This window comes from Canis lupus, chromosome 21 (genome assembly GCF_048164855.1).
Source record: "Canis lupus baileyi chromosome 21, mCanLup2.hap1, whole genome shotgun sequence".
Lineage (NCBI taxonomy): Eukaryota > Metazoa > Chordata > Mammalia > Carnivora > Canidae > Canis > Canis lupus.
The window spans coordinates 18,145,454-18,166,470 of record NC_132858.1 but is presented as its reverse complement, the minus strand read 5'-3'; the positions used below and the strand labels follow the sequence as shown (position 1 = coordinate 18,166,470).

General features: G+C 42.8%; 3 protein-coding genes across 3 annotated transcripts in view; 2 read left to right on the top strand and 1 right to left on the bottom strand.

Annotated features, from left to right (window-relative positions):
- Positions 1-238: 238 nt before the first annotated feature.
- Positions 239-1,198, top strand: OR10Q1 (olfactory receptor family 10 subfamily Q member 1). Its single transcript, XM_072792078.1, has one exon. The coding sequence runs from the start codon at positions 239-241 to the stop codon at positions 1,196-1,198; it is 960 nt and encodes a 319-aa protein (XP_072648179.1).
- A 641-nt stretch (positions 1,199-1,839) lies between these two features.
- The window catches only part of LOC140612799 (olfactory receptor 9Q2-like), a 90,158-nt gene continuing 70,980 nt past the window's right edge, over positions 1,840-21,017 (bottom strand). The window contains exon 3 of the transcript XR_012013928.1: positions 1,840-2,455. The gene's annotated coding sequence lies outside the window, so the exon portion shown is untranslated. The remainder of the gene's footprint in view (positions 2,456-21,017) is intronic.
- On the top strand, positions 14,720-15,697 carry LOC140613447 (olfactory receptor 1S1-like). Its single transcript, XM_072791968.1, has one exon. It carries the CDS (start codon positions 14,720-14,722, stop codon positions 15,695-15,697), a length of 978 nt encoding a protein of 325 aa, XP_072648069.1.

Here is a 21,017-nt window from a genome sequence, read left to right as displayed (position 1 = left end):
TAGCTACACGTCTTTGACATCAGAAAGTTCTACAGAGGAGTAGCTATGTCAATTATGGAGATTTCCATGGACAAAGATTCCATACTCTCTAGTGGGAATCACCCCAAGTGCTGAAATCAGAAAGTAGATACTAAATGCTAAATCAAAGATCAAATTTACTATTCTGCTTTTCTTCCCACAACAAAACAGTTTGGCAGAGGGAGATTCAGCACTTCCCCACTCTTCCTTTGCAGGACACATGTTCGCTAGGAGCCCTGTCCTCAACCAATCCGGCCCCCCTGAGTTCTTCTTCCGCGTGTTGACCACCGTCCCAGAATTCCAGGCCCTGCTCTTCCTCCTCTTCCTCCTCCTCTACTTGATGATCCTCTGTGGCAACACAGCCATCATCTGGGTGGTGTGCACGCACAGCTCCCTCCGCACCCCCATGTACTTCTTCCTCTGCAACCTGGCCTTCCTGGAAATCTGCTACACCACGGTGGTGGTGCCTCTGATGCTTTCCAACATTTGGGGGGCCCCGAAGCCCATCCCCCTGGCTGGCTGTGGGGCCCAGATGTTCTTTTTTGTCACCCTCGGCAGCACTGACTGCTTTCTCTTGGCAATCATGGCCTACGATCGCTACGTGGCCATCTGCCACCCGCTGCACTACACCCTCATCATGACCCAGAAGCTGTGCGCCCAGATGGTGGCGTGCGCGGTGGGCCTGGCCCTGGTCCTCTCCCTGCAGCTCACGTCCTTAATCTTCACCCTGCCCTTCTGCGGGCACCGCCGGGAGATCAACCACTTCCTGTGCGATGTGCCCCCGGTCCTGCGGCTGGCCTGCGCCGACATCCGCGTGCACCAGGCCGTCCTCTACGTGGTGGGCATCCTCGTGCTGACCGTCCCCTTCCTGCTCATCTGTGTGTCCTATGTGTTCATCGCCTCGGCCATCCTGCGCATCCGCTCCGCCGAGGGCCGCCGCCGGGCCTTCTCCACCTGCTCCTCGCACCTCACCGTGGTCCTGCTGCAGTACGGCTGTTGCAGCCTCGTCTACCTGCGGCCCCGCTCCAGCTCCTCGGTGGACGAGGACCGCCAGATCGCCCTGGTCTACACCTTCGTCACCCCCCTCCTCAACCCGCTGATTTACACCCTCAGGAACAAGGATGTCAAAGGTGCCCTGAGGAATGCCGTCCTCCATAAAGCAGCCTCTGGTGCCAGTTGAAGCTCCAGGGGCCTGGGGAGGCTGTCTGTCGGTTGCCATGACGATGAACTCTGAGCAACAAATACAGAATTAGAGTACTTACTTTCCCACACTTTGAGTTGCTCATTCTTTTGCCATATTTGTCCCCATGTCTCCACTCTGCACTTAGTTCCTTGAAGCGCTCTGAATAAGACTGGAAATTTTAGGCAAAACTTTCAATGCGGGACCTCAAGTCTGCTGGCCCTACAGTTGTTTTTTTTTAAGATTTTATTTATTTATTCATGAGAGATAGATAGATAGAGAAAGAGAGAGAGGGAGGGAGGCAGAGACACAGGCAGAGGGAGAAGCAGGCTCCATGCAGGAACCTGATGTGGGACTGGATCCTGGGTCTCCAGGGTCATGCCCCAGCTGAAGGCAGGCACTAAACCGCTGAGCCACCCAGGGATCCCCTGCTGGCCCTACTTTAAAGGTTCACGGCTCAATCATGGCAATTGCTCCATCAGGACCCCTACCCCCACCCCATGCATGCTATGAATAAAGCCTGGTACCTTCTGACGCCCTGCCTCCTATGAGGGCAAGGTTGCTAAGATCTATTCACAGAGACATATATCTTACTAAAAGAAATATATTTGATTATTGTTTTAGATTAAAAGGGGAGTGTATTTTGTTTAAGATTTTATTTATTTATTTATTCATGAGAGATACAGAGACAGAGAGAGGCAGAGACATAGGCAGAGGGAGAAGCAGGCTCCATGCAGGGAGCCTGATGCAGGACTGAATCCCAGGACCCCAGGATCATGACCTGAGCCAAAGGCAGACGCTCAACTACTGGGCCACCCAGGTGCCCGAAATGGGAGCATATTTAATGCATCAATTTCCTTCCTTCCATACATCCCGACTGGTGCCCTTCCTTGTCTTTCATTCCTGGGTGTCAGGAAGTGGTCAGACTTGGCATCCATTGACTAAGCACGTACAGGGAGCCACTCATGCTGTGGTGTGGAAGCTGCATCTGCTCGATGTCTGTATAAGCCATCTGTTCTGGCCTTCACATGGCTGTGCTCTTCTTCCTCCCTTCTATCTGTGCTTTCTGAATGGTTGTTGTTTGCAGACCCACTCAGCAGGTGGCGCCACTGGTCCTGCCACCGCAGCACGTCCTGCTGGCAGGTGGTGGTTCCCTGCTCCTGGACCTGTGCCTGGACCACAAACAACCCTCTATAGAATTGGCTTCTTCTGTGCTTTGCACAGCGGACATCACGCTGCCCAACCTTCTCATTTACCCTGCGGAACAATGAGGTAAAGAGAGCTCCAAGGACAGTTCTTAACCAGAAATGACCTGCTCCAGAACAGCTTGGGGCCTGTCAGGAAAGGGTCTGGATCCAGCCCACAAAGTGACTTTAGTTAGCAATCCCAGGAAGAGCGAGAGTGTCCTCCAGTGAGTACTATAATTAATGTCAGGACTTGGTATGACCTTTTTAAATGCCATAGGGCTAATTATACCAAAGCCCTAAACACATTCCTTTTCATTGATTCAATAATTCTTGTTCTAAAATCATAACCCCAAAAAATTAAGTCAAAAACTGAAACTATAAGGCTGACATTTACAAAATGAAAAGATATTAAAATCTCACTCCCAGTGTTGGACACATGACTACAACATACTTACCATTGTATATAAATTGATGTTTTATAATAAGGGACAATACTTATCATTATAATAGTAAGTGATAAGAGCTAGGTATAAAACTGCATTTACAAGAGCCCAGTTTTGTAAAAATATAAGTGCAGAATAATGAACAGAAGAACACCAGAAAGTTAATGGTTCTCATCTGTGATCTGTAGAATTATAAACAATAGTTTCTTCTTTAATAATTTATTCATTTTTCCATGTTTTGTAAAATGAAGCTGTATTACTCTCATAAGCAGAAAAATGATAATTTCTGAAAGGAATCCAAGGCTAATATAGATTCATTTTGCCACAGAACTCAGAGCATGATCCTCCACCTTTCATATTTTTCCTAGGCTAGCACTTTTTGTTTCAGTTACTTCTCTTTGAAACTACTGTTTTTGATGCTTTTAGTTTTTTTTATAATAAATTTATTCTTTATTGGTGTTCAATTTGCCAACATACAGAATAACACCCAGTGCTCATCCCGTCAAGTGCCCCCCTCAGTGCCCGTCACCCAGTCACCCCCACCCCCCGCCCTCCTCCCCTTCCACCACCCCTAGTTCGTTTCCCAGAGTTAGGAGTCTTTATGTTCTGTCTCCCTTTCTGATATTTCCCACACATTTCTTTTCCCTTCCCTTATTGCTTTTAGTTTTTTTTAAGATTTTATTTATTTTTTTTTTAAATTTTTATTTATTTATGATAGTCACAGAGAGAGAGAGAGAGAGAGAGAGAGAGAGGCAGGCAGAGGGACAGAGGCATAGGCAGAGGGAGAAGCAGGCTCCATGCACCGGGAGCCCGATGTGGGATTCGATCCCGGGTCTCCAGAATCGCGCCCTGGGCCAAAGGCAGGCGCCAAACCGCTGCGCCACCCAGGGATCCCAGATTTTATTTATTTAAGAGAAAAAGAGAGCACAAGCAGGGGGAGGGGCAAAGGGAGAGGGACAAGCAGACTCCCCACTGAGCTCAGAGCTCCATGTGGGGCTCAATCCTTAGACCCCAAGATCATGACCTGAGCTGAAGTCAGATGCTTAACTGACTGAGCCATACAGACACCCTGATGCTTTTAATTTTTTACATGATACCACATGGGAATAAGGAGAAGGACTACACAGTGTTAATTATTCTGGGAACTGTCATGGGTTTTAACAATGTATTAGAAATGCCTTTGCTTCTACCTGAATGCTAGAGGAGAGGGAAAAAACTCCTTGGTTGGCAGGTTGCTTATCAACCCACGCAGGCCAAGCCACATCAGGACAGAATGAATCATTAAATGTACACACTGTGCGAGGCATTGTTGGAAAAGCAAACACAAGGAAAGTTTCCAACTGTGTTTCCATGCCTTCTTTCATTTTTATCTAATGTCACAAATCATATAGAAAATTAACTTGGAACCCAAAAAGAAGATGAACTGTTACTCTATCAGGAAGAAGGCTCTAGAGCGATGATCAGTCCTTTCAGCTGAAATCCTAGGCTGCTATCCCAGTTACCTTGTTCTACAGTTTTTAGCTGAATTAGAGTTCTTTTTTTCCTTTTTCTTTTTAAATTAAACACCACATTACATGCAGTACAACATGAGAATCACTTCCATTCCCTGAAATGACAGTGTTTACAAATAACTTTGCTAGAAACATCATCATGTCTTCTTTTTTTTTTTTTTTTTTTTTGTATTTTTTTTTTATTGGAGCTCAACTTGCCAGCATATAGAATAATCATGTCTTCTTAAACTTTTTATCACTGGTACCTTGACACACTGGATTTCTCCAGCTCCTTTCTTATGATTCAATCAGTACATGAAAGGAAGGGTTAGCCACAGTGGTGGGAGTAGGGTTTTCATGTGGGAATTTCTTCCCAGCATTTCTCAAAAACAATTATTTATTTTCAAACCCAAATTCTCAGAAAAGGTAGATGAGAAATTTGGAAGACTGGAAAAGGTATTATAACTCTCCTGCAAGAACTAAAGTATAGTAAGCAACACAGAGAGGCTACTGGTTTAGAGGAATCCACTCTAGTTGAGGGCAAAACAAGAGCAGGAAACATGACACTCAGAGTCAAAGGTTAAATTTATGTTTCAGCAATGAGGACAAGAAGCACTGGGTGAGAAAGAGTCATAACTAGATCAGTCTTGCTGGTAGCTGTTTCCATGTGTGAGTTCATGGCCCTGTCTGCTGCTAACAGTGAATCATCCTCGCAAATAAAATAAACATTCATAAGTGTATATGCCTAGGAAACTTTATACAAATCCTATGAGTGATTTTCCAAGAAATAACACATTTTGGAAGCAAATAAGTCCTTAGATCGGTGGTTTTGACATGTGATTCTGCACAGTACTGTTAATGTTAAAGGGAGATCTGAATGTTTATTTATACAGATACCACCCAGTAATGTTCATGGGAATTTTCCAGATTTGAGTATTTTCTGCAGTCTGGAGTACTTGGTAAATACCAATACACCTAATATTTTAATTATTAAAATTTAAATACCTATAATAATGAGTAAAGAGGAGAAAGAATGGCGAGAATCTTTTTACATGGCTTAATTTTTTGCATTCCTGAAAATCTCTAGGAATTCCAATTTCTCCTTCCCTCATGTTGAAGACCAAGGAAACCATATAAGGAGTGTATGTTTGTGCATGTGTGTATTGTCCAGTTACAGCTAATGACTGCAGATGGAGAGATGGCTACATAAGAGAAGGATGGAATGAAAGAGATGAAGCAACAACACATCTTGGGCAGATTGTTTGCTTTGTGGGTATTATATGCCAGAAATAAACTACAGTATCACTCCATCAAGCATTGCAACAGACATTTTCATAATGACGATCACATTCCCATTCCTCACCCCCTCTTTCCCTCTCCTTTTCCCTCTCCTAGTAGTTACTTTGAAAACCACATTATAAAATTATGGATTCTAATGAAAATAATTAGAAGCTTGAAATATGGTGGTATTGCCTGAGCCTCTTTTTGCCCACCAGCTCAAATCTGAGAATTGTTCTAGTTGCTTCTTCTTGATTTCAGTCCAGCTCTCATAAGCAGGAAAAAGCATGGTGATCATAGCACTGGGAAAAAGAAGCTACTCAACAGAGATGGTGTACAATGTTGTGTAACCATCCCCAGAGACCACAGATCATATACTTGGTGATCTTTATGAAACTATTTTAGAAAGACACTTTGATGCCATAATACAATTGCTTCAATAAATATTTATTGTGGGCATTCATTTACTCATTTTTAAACAAATATTTAGAGAGAATCTACTATTTGCCAAAGTTTCTGACTCCATGGATCTAATGTTCATGAGGGAGAAAAAAGACAATACATAAATAGACAAATGCTATGAAAATAAGGAGAAGAGGGCAGGGATTTGGGATAAAGAAGAAGAGTGTTGAAGGATGGTGACTTGGGAATGATAAAGAGCCTATATTATGTACCTGGTACTGGGCTATATGCTTGAATTCATAGACAAAACATAAGATACCTGCTTTCAAGGAGGCTACCAACTATGGGGAACAGAAACACACAATTATAAGTCAATCTTTTTTTTTCTAAAGTGGAGAAGAATAATATATGCAAGAAGCCCATGGTATAAGATATGCCCATGTCTTCCTCAATGTAAGTTTTGGTAAGTTTTTGCATGTGTTCTCAAAGGTTTATATCATTTTCCATGACCAAGGAGCTTTTAGAAACACTGACTCCAAAATGTCTAAGATTCCTTCCACTTGCACATATGAGACCACAAGCCTCCAGCAAATCCCTGTAAGTATATGTAAGTGTCCACTGGCTTGTTATATCTTGACCCTTCTTATTTCTGAGAAACTGCCACATATCTGGTCTCCTCTCTTGTCTAGTGTGGACTAACTTCCTATTAGACCATCTTGGAGGATGATAGCTTCTCTCTGGATGTTACTATAAGAGCATCCTTGGCTTCACACTGCCTCCTAGCTTCTGTTTCCAAAAATCCCACCAAAGATTTAATATCTCACCCTTTGCTTATCTGGGAGAAAAGACAAGGCAAAAAAAGATTTTTCCATGAACTCCAATGTGAACATAATTCAAATTTCACTTTAAGCAAAAAGGAAAATGTAGTGAGCTTACTTTGTTTTTATTATATTTTAATCAAAATGTAAATAACATACAATAAAATACATAGATTTCAAATGGTTCAGTTTGACGTATTTGGGCAATAGATTTCAAATGGTTCAGTTTGACGTATATGGGCAATTGTATTCAATAATAAAATCTTTCCATCACCCTGGAAATTTGCCTTGTTCCTCTTTCCAATCAATCCCTCTCCCTGCCGATCGACCACTATTCTGACTTCTATCCCCAAAGACAAGTGTGCCCATTCAGGAATTTCATATGAATGGAACTCATATAGTAAGTATTCTTTAGCATCTGGCTTCTGTCACTTAACATGATGTTTTTGAGACTTGTACAGGTGGCTGTGTATTTCAGCAATTTGTTCTATTTAATAGCTGAATCGTATTCCATTGTATGAATATACAACAATTTGTTAATACAATTTCTTTACCCACTGTAAGCTTGATTCTAATGTCTCCTCTGCACTCCTGTTTCTGAATCTCTTATGCTTGACACATGAAATGGGCACTTATCATTGGATGGGTACTCTGACCCCCATAATCCAGATCTTCTGCATTCCCATGCTCCACAGGCCAGAGCCTAACACACGTGTCTCAACCAGACCTTTCTGGAGATATTTTGTTATCTGAGCTGTTGGTGCTTTTTATCAGTGTTTATCTCAGACCAGCTGAAAGAGGAGGCTGGGAGTGTGGAGCTCTTAAGATATACTCCCAAGGCTGCTGACACCTCAGAACAAACAAAAGAGAAGGGCCTAGTGTCTGTTGAGCTGCTAAGTAGGTTCCCGGGACCATAATCACCAGTTTTTTGGTATGCAAATAGGGGATCTTATAGGTTAAGTGACATGCCTAAGGTCACACACCCATTAGGTGGCAGAGCTAGAAGTCAAAGCCAGGTCTGTCTCACTTCAAAGTCCCTGCTGCTTCTACTACCTCTGCATCAAAGAGCATAACCAGAAAACACTGGATTAGAAACCACTTAATGTGGTTCTACTTTTGGTTCTAAGCCAAAACTAATCAACTGACGTTAACAAGTCATCCACCCCTCAATTTACTCATTTGTACAATGAGTGATGCCTTAGTTGAGCTTTGCAGTGCCCTCCAGCTCTAGATTCCATGACTGTTTGTGGAATAACTCCACACTGCAGAATTTATAAGTGACTAGAAATGATTAGTAAGGAAATGGTAAATGCAAAAGCAGCACCTTTCCCCGTCATTAAAAGCGTGCCAGGATCAGGTTCCAAGTTACAACATTTCAACTTTACTCTTCTTTTAAGAAGCCTCCATATTAGCAACATTGGTCTCTTTACTGAACCCAGATCATGGCATACATGGTCCTACAGCCTGGCCTCTGCTCATACCATCCTCCAGCTTCAGACTCCCTCTCTGTGTCTTCCCACCTATGTAAACCCTACCTATGTTAAAAGAATGCCTCTAGTTTATGTCCACCATGAAATATTTACTTATTACCCCAGTCTACAGATAGTTCTCTCTCTGAATTCCTGCAGCATTTTCCCTACCATGCTTGGTACCTGACAGCAAACACTGTATTTGTCTCCACCTGCCATTTGTAACTTTAAGATCTTACTTCTTGATCACATCTTCTATCTGCAAGTCCACTATAGACTCCTGGAAGGTAGAACCTGAGTGTTAGCCCTCAGACTTCCCCATAATACTTAGGCCAGAACAAGAACAGGATATGGAGAAAAGCTCAAGTAATGTTTTATTAATAAACTTTGAACAGATCAAATATAGTTGGAAGCTTAGGAGATTTTCCTAAGTCCTTTTTTGAGAGGGCTAACCCTTAGTTTCTACCTTCACAATTTCACAGCATGGCAGAGAAAAGGGACTCCCAGTTTCTGAAACCTTGAATCAGGGTAATTCTGAACTCTGGAGGAAAGACTCTAATGAACAATCACAACAACCAGAACCTGAAAGGTCAGGACAACTAAGTATTCATACCCCTCAGGGGAACAGAAGACAACAGAGATCAGCCAAAATGTGAGCCAAGAGCTAGGGAATCTAATGAAAGATGAAGAAGAGAGATGAAGAATCTCAGTCAGAGCCTTTAGGGCCAGCTACAGGCAGGAGGACTGTGACTTGTTTTGCTAACACTCTTGCTGCAATTTTCCAAGAGATCAAGACTCACCACCTCCTTGCAGGGATCTCCACAGGGACGTTATCACCCCCACGTGGGCAAAAATTAGTACTTGGAGCTGAAAAAAGAATCTTAGATTTTTTTTTATTTTTATTTTTTATTTTTTTTAATGGGGGTTGAGAAGCAAAGGGAAAGAAAGAGAGAGAATCTTAAACAGGCTCCACGCCCAGTACAGAACCCAGTGCAGGACTAGATCTCATAACCCAGAGATCATGAAGTGAGTCAAAATCAAGAGTCAGACACTTAACCAACTGAGCTACCCAGGCACCCCAAAAATCTTAAATATTTTATCCATTTGTGGCTCTCCAAAGCTCATCCCTATCTGACAAAATCTTATTCTGTAGTATTTAATTTCATAGGAGCTGGACAGGATTGAAGATAAAAGATATAAAGGGTCTTTAAGAGAATACTAATGGAGGATAGTCAGAAGAAAGGCAGGATAGGGGCCCTATCCTAAGAGGAAACTACCCTTAAATGGAAAAAGATCCCATCTTGTTATTCCACACCACCCTGAAAGGAGTCGAGTAAACACCTGATGGGTAGATGAGCATGTGAACAAAAACTTTATTGGGTGACAGGTGCATGGAGGGTTAATCAGATTAAAACAGCTCACCAACAATCTCATAAAATCCCTAGACTTAGAAACTCCAACAGCAACCCCTCAGGTGCTCTCCCTCTTTGGGAGCTTTGTACTATCGTCCAGTAAACTTTGCTTTGCTACCCACCACTCTTCATCTGCCTACCTCTTCCTCTCCAAGAACCCCATGCACTGAAGGAAAAGAAATCCTGAACCAGTACCTGGGCAATAATGAATACAAGATTGAGAAATGCTGCTCTTGACTGACAGAGCTTCTATTTCCCTTCTCGGAGTATTTTTACTCTCTTGGAAAAATGGAGGCCCCACAGTATGGTATGAAATGTAGAGATGAAAGCAGCATGAGTACATCTGAGTAGCACAGAGGTGGGTGAATTAGACACTAACCCTATAAATACTGTCTCATTTCTAAGGACACTGCTTGCCTCCCAAACTCTCTTTCCAAGGCCTCTGAGCCACCAGACATCCACAAGAACCCAAATACCAAACCTGCTAACACAAAGCTCCCCTCGTCTTCCGGACTCAGATTAATAGCCATGTTTCAGAACATGGTTCCTGACTTCCTGTGGGGCCTGTAGAAATATAAATCCAGGCCAACAGCTTTTGGAATCACTTGCCCCAAGACTTCATTGCAGTTTCAACATCTCCAGGAGTGGAATTTTAAACCAATCTTGGATGATCTGATCAGCAGCAATGAGGTCATCCGTGAGGTAGGTTCTGTTCCCCATGAGAAGATGAGGTGAACTATACAATAAGATCTCCAGCCCTTCCTCCTAAGGGAATATGGCCTTGCCTTGAAACAATCCTTTTCTTTTATTAAGAACTTCCTTGTCTATCCCCCTACTTTCTTTAAAAACCTTCCATTTTGTACAGCTCCTCAGAATTCTCCTCTACTTGCTAGTGCAATGGCACTCAATTCATGAATCCCTTAGTAAAGCAAATCAGATTTTCAAATGTACTTGGTTGAATTTTGTCTTTTAACACCATGAAGGGCCTAATTGGGTGACTAGAAGTTCAGAAGAGTCAAGTCCCCACGGTCAACAAGAAGCAAGAGATGACAAGGAACAAGGTTCAGGAGCATCTCTTCTTTTTCTCCTCCCTGAACTCCTGGCTGTGGTATCTCCTTGGAGTGGAGTCCCACATGCTGAGTGAACACGTCTGCTAACTGATTTTGGTCCCTTCATGCTTATGTGCAATCTCCCTGCAGTAAAGCATTTTGCCATGTTGTTTGCATCTAGCCTTGCCTCCTTCCCTCTGATGTCTGCACCTCCCTATCTTCCAAACAGAATGTCAAGATCTAAATTCGTGCTCCCAGGTCTGCTTTCTAGAAGACCCATGCTGAGATAGTAGTTGTCTTAGTCATTTCAGGCTACTATAACAAACTATCATAAATGAGGTGGCTTATGACAACAGAGCTTTATTTCTCACACTTCTGAACGTCGGAAGTCTGAGATGAAGGTATGGGCAGATTCATTGTCTGGTGGGAGCTCACTTCTTAGCTCATAGATGGTTGTCTTCTCCATGGCAGAAAGGGAGAGGGGACTCTCTGGGGTCTCTGTTCTAAGGGCACTAATCTCATTCAAGAGAGATGACCTCATGACCTAATCACCTCCAAAAGACACCTCCCCAACCTCCTACTACCACCATTCCAGGGGTTAGGTCTCAACATATGAATCTAAGGGGGACACAAACATTCAGACCATAGCAGTAGTAGAAGAAGGAACTCATAATTATGTCTCATGGGCAAGGTGCAGAAATAAATGCTATGGTTCCACCCACATTTCCTACCTAGCTCTGACCAGATGGATAGACAATAGAATAATAGCTCGCCCTCTCTTTCTTCTCCATTACCCAGTTATTTTAAATATTACCAGTGAATAACTATACAGTTAGTCTATAGGTCAAATCATTTCCTGTTGAGGAGGGAGGGAGTGTTCCTGGTTTGGGCAAGAAATACCTGCACTATGTTAGGAGGCACATGTAAGCATTAAAAGGGATGTATTGATTTAGGCCCTATCTCTGGCTATATAGCATTCCTTGCTCCTGCCCATATCAGGGTTTGCCCATTTCAGTATATCTGTGAACCACCCCAAATCATGTCAGTATTTTTTTTTAAGATTTTATTTATTTATTCATGAGAAACACACAGAGAGAGGCAGAGACACAGTTGGAGGGAGAAGCAGGCTCCACACAGGGAGCCTGATGTGGGACTCAATCCCAGGACCACAAGATCACAAACTGAGCCAAAGGCAGACACCCAACCACTGAGCCACCCAGGTGCCTCCAGTATGTTTCTTTTCAATATTAAAACCCAGAGTTTATTTCATTCATTAGTCACAGCTAAGAGCCCTGCCTGTTGAATTCCTGAATCCCGGGATTCCCTTCCAACACTACCATCCATTTAAGTGGTACAAAGGCATCTCCCCTTCCACTACAGATGGCATCTCTTTGGAGTCATAACCCCTACTGCGGGAATTTCACTCAATTCTTGAGGTATTTACTAAGTGCTCCTCCTCTACTAGGCATTACATAGGAAACAGAAGGAGTTCAAAATATTTACCATCTCTGAGAACACAAGATACACAGCAAACTATTCACTTGCTCCAAAGAGCAGCAACAAGGAAAGCACAAGTGGAAAAAGACACCTGAAAACAAAAAAAAAAAAAAAAAAAGAAAAGAAAAGCAGAGCTGCCCATCTATTCCCCATTTACATCACTGAGGCTGAGATTTGAAAACAACAGTCTGTTTGAGGAAAATGCTTCAGGGATATGATCCCCAGTGACATCGAAAGAGCTTAATGTCCCCTGAGAGCCCAGCACCAGGACTTGTACTTGGGCAAAGAGTTTGGTTCTGAAAAATACATAAGAGCAGCTCTCAGGCTCTCCCCTGCTACCCTGTCAACAGTCAGTTAAGCTAATGGGTCTAGATTCCAGTAACTTCCGGAGATCTTACCATCCTTCAGAGGTGGGCCTTTTTAGACATTACTGCTGCTCTTCACCAGATAGACAAGTGCCTCAGGGACTCAAAACAATTAGTGTGGGACTGGGGGGCAGTGGGAGAGACAGCAGAGGAAGGTGAAATTAGAGATTGTCACTCAAAACTACACATGTCGCCTTTTGCCATTTTAGTCAAGCCCAAACCCAGGGCTCGGTGAACACAGGATCCTCTAAAGCAGGTCTGTGTCTTGTCCTGAGATTTAGATATAGATGTATGCCAGTTCATCTCATTGTAGCTTTGGGTGGGAGTCTCCCCTCTGTAGGTAAGTTTCCTCTCTCGGATTTGTAAGCCAAACTTCTCAGGGGCAAGGAGACCTGCTCAGATCTACTCTCGGTATCCACTGCCCTTTGGTTTTCCAGAATCCCAGAGGAGGAGGATTCCTGGGTTTTGGCTTCCTCATGGAAGGAAAAGCCATTTGGGGTTGTGGCTATCCCTAACTTTTCAGAGATTAGTGAAGAAACAGGAAGAGTGAGAGGAGGCAATACGAGGAGAGCAGAAAGATGGGAAGGAACCCAACACTCTGGCTCTGGGGCCACTGTTCTTTTCAATTGGCCACAGAGAAACCAGACTGGGTCCAGTCTCCCTTCCCTGGCTCTGGGCTACACCTTGGGTGGTCGTTCTAGCTTCCTGGTCAATTTTAGTTTTAAAGATAACTTCTACTTTGGTACTAAAGACCCACTTCCAGGTATTCAAAAGCCTAGCCCAATTTCAAACTTCAATTTCACATGCTTCAAAGCATGGGTCCTACCCCCGGAGCTCAGGTAGCCTGAGTATGCGTAGTGGGAAGGAAGAATGGGAGTGGGTACTAGGATTAAAGTCTTCAAGTCTGCTGCCATGGAAGACTGGCAGTGGGTGAGTTTAATGTGGCAGGCATGCTCTGTCATGACACTATTTGGGGTTCTCCAGAGGCCTCCTTTCCCAGACAACTGCTTCAGGGCAATGAATTTTCTCCCTGATTTTTTTATGATCCCCCTTTCATGAAAGAGCCATTCCATGACCTCACTGCTACAGCTTCCTCTCCTCTGTCAGGTACTTTTTTGGCTGGAGTTCCAACAGCAACCGACAGCACTTACTTGACCTGTGGGAAACTCACCTATTCATGCCATGTCGTGGTGAGGGTGCAGAATTGCCCCCACCCCTGCCACAAGGGCCTAATCCAGTGAGCCTCTCACCTTTAGAAGTGGGACACAAACACAAGTCTTCAGGTTCTTAAGAAGCCCCTTAAACTTTCTCCGTTCTTCACCTAACATCTAGCCATCAGTGAAGCAAATGTCTGGCTTCCCTTCCTGCACACATTGTCCAAGAGCAGCTCTTCTGGCGGCCTCCCCCTAACGAGAGTGTGCAGGAGCACCCACATGGCGGTGTATTTCAGTAAGCACTCCTAACCCCTACCTCATGTCTCCTTCCCAAAAGCTTCACTCAATGACTCTTCCCATTTGTGTCTTCTTAGATTTCAAGATGAAAGTGAATGCTGAGGAAGGGTATAGGGCCATTCTGTTCATTTTTAAGTAATTCCTTTCAGGGATATCTAGCATCTTTAGAATATGGAGTACATCTCGTCTGTTATCCTTGGTTTAAGACATTTAACTACATTTAACTACATTTAACATAACCATCACTCTCAGAGTCATGCTCAAATTTAAAATGTGTTCATGGGATCCCTGGGTGGCGCGGCGGTTTGGCGCCTGCCTTTGGCCCAGGGCGCGATCCTGGAGACCCGGGATCGAATCCCACATCGGGCTCCCGGTGCTTGGAGCCTGCTTCTCCCTCTGCCTGTGTCTCTGCCTCTCTCTCTCTCTCTCTGTGTGACTATCATGAATAAATAAATTTAAAAAAAAAATTTAAAATGTGTTCATGGAGAAGTGTCTATGGTGATGGCTGTCTTTCCTTTCTAAGGCATTTCCTGAGTGTCTGCACTGCTGACATAGTTCCTTATTAAGTAGTCTCTTAAAAGTTTGTTTTGCCAAAAACAAACTCCACCTCCTTGCAATGGCCATAGCCAAATGGTACCATACTGGTTTTTCTTTGGGGGCATGAAGACTTTGTGTTTCTTTCTCCAGATCAGCAGATATATGCATCAAGGAAATCGAACCACCATCTCTGGGTTCCTCCTTCTGGGACTCTCCAGCCAGGCTGAGCACCAAAAGCTTCTCTTTGTGCTTTTCCTAGGTATGTACCTGGTCACTGTGGTCGGGAATGGGCTCATCATTCTGGCCATTGGCTTGGATTCTTACCTTCACACTCCCATGTATCTCTTCCTTGCCAATCTGTCCTTTGCTGATATTTCCTCCATATCCACCTCAGTCCCCAAGATGCTGATGAATATTCAGACCAAAACTCAATCTATCTCCTATGAAAGTTGCATCACACAGATGTACTTTTCTATTGTGTTTGTTGTTATTGACAATTTCCTCTTGGGAGTCATGGCCTATGACCGCTTTGTGGCTATCTGCCACCCTCTGAACTATGTGACCCTCATGCAACCCAGAATCTGCGTTTTGCTCACAGTCATTCCGTGGGTCCTCAGTAACGTGGTCGCCCTAACACACACCCTTCTGCTCATTCCATTGCTCTTCTGTGACAGCAACATTCTCCCACACTTCTTCTGTGACTTGGCTCCTCTGCTCAAACTGTCCTGCTCAGACACAAGTATCAATGAACTCATGTTGTTTATCGTGGGCTCATCAGTTGTCACCTTCCCCTTTGCCTTAATTCTCTTCTCCTACATCTGCATTGTCAAGGCTATCCTGAGAATCTCATCCATGGAGGGAAAACGGAAAGCCTTCACCACCTGTGGCTCTCATTTGACTGTTGTATTACTCTTCTATGGGACCATTATAGGGGTTTACTTCTTCCCCTCATCCACTCACCCTGATGACAGAGATAAGATTGGTGCAGTGCTCTTCACTGTGGTGACACCCATGATAAACCCCTTCATCTATAGCCTGAGGAACAAGGACGTGAAAGTTGCCCTAAGAAAGCTCATTAATAGAAAACATTCCTGTCTTTGATGCCCTGGACATCTGAATTCTTTTTATCCTCATAACCATTTGGATGATTCTGCCCAGAGTTTGTGACACTGATGTGACAGTTCAGCTTTAGATCTGCCTCCTATTCTAACCCTTGAGGGGTTGGGGCTTTTCCACATAGCTCTGGTCTTGGAAACAAAGCCCTAACCCCCTTGGTAAGTCACAAGCATAATGCATATCTTGATTCGAATCTATGTTACTACAAATGGGTGAAAATTGTTTATACCTCAGACAATATCAACTGAAGGTAGTACATACAGTCTCTGTTTTACAGCTTTGAAAACAGTTGCCACTAATTCCTTTATTCAATATAGATTTTTCTAGGTCAATTTTTCTCAAAGTTTGTTTTGCCAAAACCACTATCCAGTAAGATGTTCATAGAAAGGTCCCACATCCAAATAATTTGGGGGCAACCCTGAGCTCAATGAAGCAAAATGTCTTCTCAGAGACATTTGGTACTTCTCAGAGCCTTTGGTATAGTATACAGTTCCAGGAGGATAGTATGGCATGCAGCAATTCTAAAAACTAAACTTAATCATATATAACGTGATTCATCACAAAGTAGTTCATAGGACCAGTATGCAAAGCACATTTGGGAAAATGCATTCAATGAAAAATCAGAGAGCATACATATAGAAGGCATCAGGTCTAGTCCTGACTCTTCCCTGAGTAGTTATGAGATGTAAGGCATGTCAACTCACTTTTTTCAGCCTATTTTCTCATCTATAAAATAAGGCCATTGGTTCCAGTTGTTTCCCACTGAGGGTATATATTAGAATTATCTAGAGGAAATTTCCTAAAGGAATGCACATTCTCAGACCTTGCAGGTGCCTTCTCTGCTCAACCAGCTGCAGTGGTCTTGGGTTCAGTTTGGCAATTAAACTCACAATATATACCAATTGTCAAGCTTTGAGAAAACTGTAAGTAAGGGTACAGGACAGCCACATAACATACACAATGACATCACAGTAGAGGTCTCATGATTCCCAGGCACAGCTTCTAAATATCTTGGTCTTTCCATACTTGGAATGTTCATGGTCATGAGAGAGAGAGTACTCAGTGGGTGTGGACCACCTAGGTTCAGGAAAACTTCAGCTCTGGGGTTCCTTAGGCATTATGCCTTCTTTCTTGACAGTCCCCTTAAGGGTATATGACTACCCCTGTTCTGGTGCAGCTGCATCTCAGCAAACATAAGTTTCTCATCAAATACGGACTCTTCCACAACCAATTTTAACAAACAGATAAAAGTGGTCAAGCGCTTCAAAACCATTACAGCACAGCTGACCTGCCTCTTGGATCCAGCATACATGTAGACAGTTTTGGAACTTATTGCAAGAGGGATTAGACCAACAGTCAAACCTCAGACTTCTTTGAGGCTGAGAAAGGCTACAAACAAAGTTTTACTGTTTGCTTTCCAAAGTTCACCCTGCACCTACTAACCCAGACTCCAGCGAAGGAATCGGGCTCTTATATTCTGGAAACTTCCCTCAGGTGACCTAAAGCATTATTGAACCACATGAACTCTGAGTTCCACTCTTGCTCTGGGATTTCTGCGAATCTGGATGCCAACTGGTTGATGGAGATGTCTGCTGCAGATATCTCTACCTCAAATATACTCTAGAGCTTCCCAGAAGAGCGTGGTCTTTTTCTCTGTCCGATTCTTTTAAAAAATATTTTCAGCTTTGGAGCAAACTATTACTAGTTATTTAATCTAATTCCTCTAACAATTGCATTGTAGTATGAGGAGATTTGGTTCTAAATCCTGGTTTTTCAGGAAGTTGTGATTCAACTGCGTGATCCAAGGAAAATCATTTAATTTACTTAAGCTGTTTGTGGCTAAATGGACATGTATGTCAGACAACTACCATAGTTCTTAGTATATCATGGACACTCGGGGGGAAAAAAAAGTATTCCTCTTTTGTAACTGTCCCCTGGCTCCCAATCTCAATCCACTTGCCCTACCAAACTATGTTTATTTATCCCCAATCTAATAAGACTTCTCTTCTTCTCTAAACTTATAAAAATCTAACCTCTTTAAGAGGAAATATATAATCAGCCACCCACCTTTCTCTCTGGTATCTCAAACTTTTATGCTTAATTTGAGTCTTCATTATAAATTTAAAATCCACTTGCTTTTATATGAGTTACCAAACTAGCCTCTTAGTCCTTCCTCAAATACCTCAGAATCCACCCAGTTCCACCCACAGCTCCCACATGAACCCTGCCTTCACTACTACACGGAAAGCAGTAGAGAGTCTTATATTTGTAATCAAGAGACTTGGAGTCTGTAGCTAACTTACTGTGTGACAAGCCATGTTACCAACCTCAGTTTCTTTCTCTGTAATATAACAATTGGTCTAATATGAACAAAGAAGATACTACAATAGCATTATCATGAAAACCCATTTATGTAGAATAGCATATGCAGAAAGAGATGCCTAGGAAAAGAGTCAACAGAATATTGACAGTGGTTGTTTCAGATCGTGTTTTCCAATAATGGTCACAAGAATATTTCCATCCTTGAAGAACTTTGCCACATCCTCATCAAAAAATGGGAGTCTGTGTCTCTCTCCTTGAACCTGGAGGACTTTGGGGCTGTTTCGACTAATAGAGCACCCTACAAGTTGTCCTGCATGATTTCTAAAATTCTTAGAAAAGCCAGTACAGCCTCCATCTTCCAGCTTCTCAGGACAGCACCTCTGGAGTTCTGAGTTTCCCTGTAAAAAAGTCCCACTACTCTGAAGCCACCATGCTGGAGAGACCATGTGGAAAGGTCTCAGCGAGTCAGAGAGAGATGCCCAAGGAGCTCCAGCTGTTTCAGCCTTTGAGTCTCTGGGTGACTCCCATCAGTCTCCATCATGGGAGTGAGAGAACATTTAGCTGATCCAGTGTCCACATGGGCTGTCAGCACCAGAGACCCCAAGTGAAAACTTCCTAGCTGAGTCCTGTCAACTCCTAGAACTGTGAGAGGTAACAGTAAAATGACTGTCCTTGTTTTAAGTCCCTACATTTTGGGGTGGTTTGTTATACAACAGTATGTAACAAAAATAGTGGGTTTTGTCTCAAAAAATGCAGGGATTTACATAACACTGTTATTGCTTTAACATTTTACACTGACTGTCACTCTAGGAAGAAAAATAATTTTTTTTATTTTAAGAAAGATAAACTATCTTGCCTCTTACACCATCATGCTTAACATGGTTCCAGAATCTTCTCAGTTACAGAAACATCAATTGGGCAGATCTGTAATTTTCTCTCTTCCGGTTTCATCCAGCCCAGTATGTGATAGAATAACAACCAGCAGGGTTATAACCAGGTAATATGGTTTGAATTGGTCATCATCCTTGTGGGCCAGCCCTCCATTTCCTCCAGCTCCTAGGCTCCAAACCTTATCCAATCTAAGACACAGCTCCATTCTCAGTGAGTAACAGGGAAGCTAATTTGGTAGGGATGGATTTGGATGCAAGTTGGAATTTTGCTTGAGGAAGTGAATTAGGATTAAGTTTAAGACACAAAAGACAAATGATTAAGAAAATAAAGAACCGCAAATTTTTATGAAAGCCTTGACAAGTTTTCACAGAAAAGAGGCATACATCTGGACCTAGATGCCCGAATTCCCCTAAAAGATTCTTGTATTTGTCATCCCAACAAACATCTATGATAAACCTTCTATTTGCCAGGCTCTGGCCCTGGGACTAAAAGGATGGGTAATTCACAGTCTGTGCCCTCGGTGCGTTCACAAACCAGAGAGAGAAACTGACACAAAAATAATTTTAAGTGATTTGTAAGACTGGATAAACAAAGACAATATTTAGCCAATAATTAATGTCATTAGATTTTAGAATACATAAAGATTTTGCGCAAAGCACAGTCAACTGAACTTTATACTATTCTTGTGCTTTTGTGTTAGCCGTACCTGAAAAAAGCCAATTTGTGGCCTTATGAATAAATTAACAGAAATCCCTGCCACCTAAATGGAGGTAACACAAATGCAAGAGAAATGTTTAGAAAAACAAACTGAAAAAAAATCCACACATGGTGGTAGGCATGACTTGTAAAACCTGATTCAGGGAGGAGGCTGGTGGGATGGCGTAACTGGGTGACGGGCACTAAGGAAGGCATTGATGGGATGAGCACTGAGTGTTATACTATATGTTGGCTAATTTAATTTAAATAAAACATTTTTAAAATAAAAATTAAAAAATAAAATAAAGATGCCTGGGCTTTTAAGAGACCTTTACCATAATTCATAAAGATGGAAATGTGGATAACTATCGACAATACGAAATAGAAAAATTAATTGCTCTAATAAACATAAGCACATACAAAAAAGCCTAATGCATAAAGAGTCAGCAGATATGCATTAATTTATTTACTAAACAAGTAAGTTCTGAGTACCTAGTGAGAGTCAAAAGCAAAACAGGACAGTATCATTGCTTTCCTGGCTTTTCCTTCACAGAGGAGGCGACAGACAGGGAATGTATGAATAAATAAATGATGGCCATACTATGATGTAGCAAGAAGGCCTGTGATAAAAAGTGAAGGAGGGTCAGAGGGTAGACAGTGACCCTGCATGGACTAGCTAGCTATTTGAGATGGAAAGGAGAGGAGTTGGGGGAGGCCTTTCTTAGGAATCTGAGTAGAGAACTGAAGAAAATAAGAGAGTGAGCCATGAGAAGATCTGGGTAAACACAGTCCAGGAAAAGGGAAGAGTAGGCGAGAAAGATCCTGCTGCAGGAACAGGGTGGCACCCTCACAGAACAGTGAGCCAGGTGGACTAGGGGGATGAGGGAGGTAAACAGTCATGGTGGTAGCTCGGGACCCAACTTGGCTGAACCGTTTCAGGCCATGGAGAAGATTTTGGGGTTTTTTTGTTTTTGTTTTTTAATTTAAATTCAATTTGCCAACATACAGTAGTATAACACTCAGTGCTCGTCCCATCAAGTGCCCTCCTTAGTGCCCATCACCCAGTCACCCCATCTCCCACCCAACTCCCCTTCTGCAACCATTTGTTTTGTTTCCCAGAGTTAGGAGTCTCCCATGGTTTGTCTTCCTCTCTGATTTTTCCCAACTCAGTTTCCCCTCCTTTCCTTATGGCCCCTTGCACTATTTCTTATATTCCATATATGAGTGGGACCATATGATGATTGTCTTTCTCTGCTTGAGTTATTTCACTCAGCATAATACCCTCCAGTTCCATCCACGTGGATGTAAATGATAGGTATTCATCCTTTCTGATGGTTGAGAAGACTTTGAATTTTATTTAAATATTCTCTGTATTTGATCCATGGAACTGGGTGAA

Coding starts and splice junctions, on each gene's coding strand:
- OR10Q1 (XM_072792078.1), top strand. CDS start 239: ATGTTCGCTAGGAGCCCTGTCCTCAACCAATCCGGCCCCCCTGAGTTC.
- LOC140613447 (XM_072791968.1), top strand. CDS start 14,720: ATGAAGACTTTGTGTTTCTTTCTCCAGATCAGCAGATATATGCATCAA.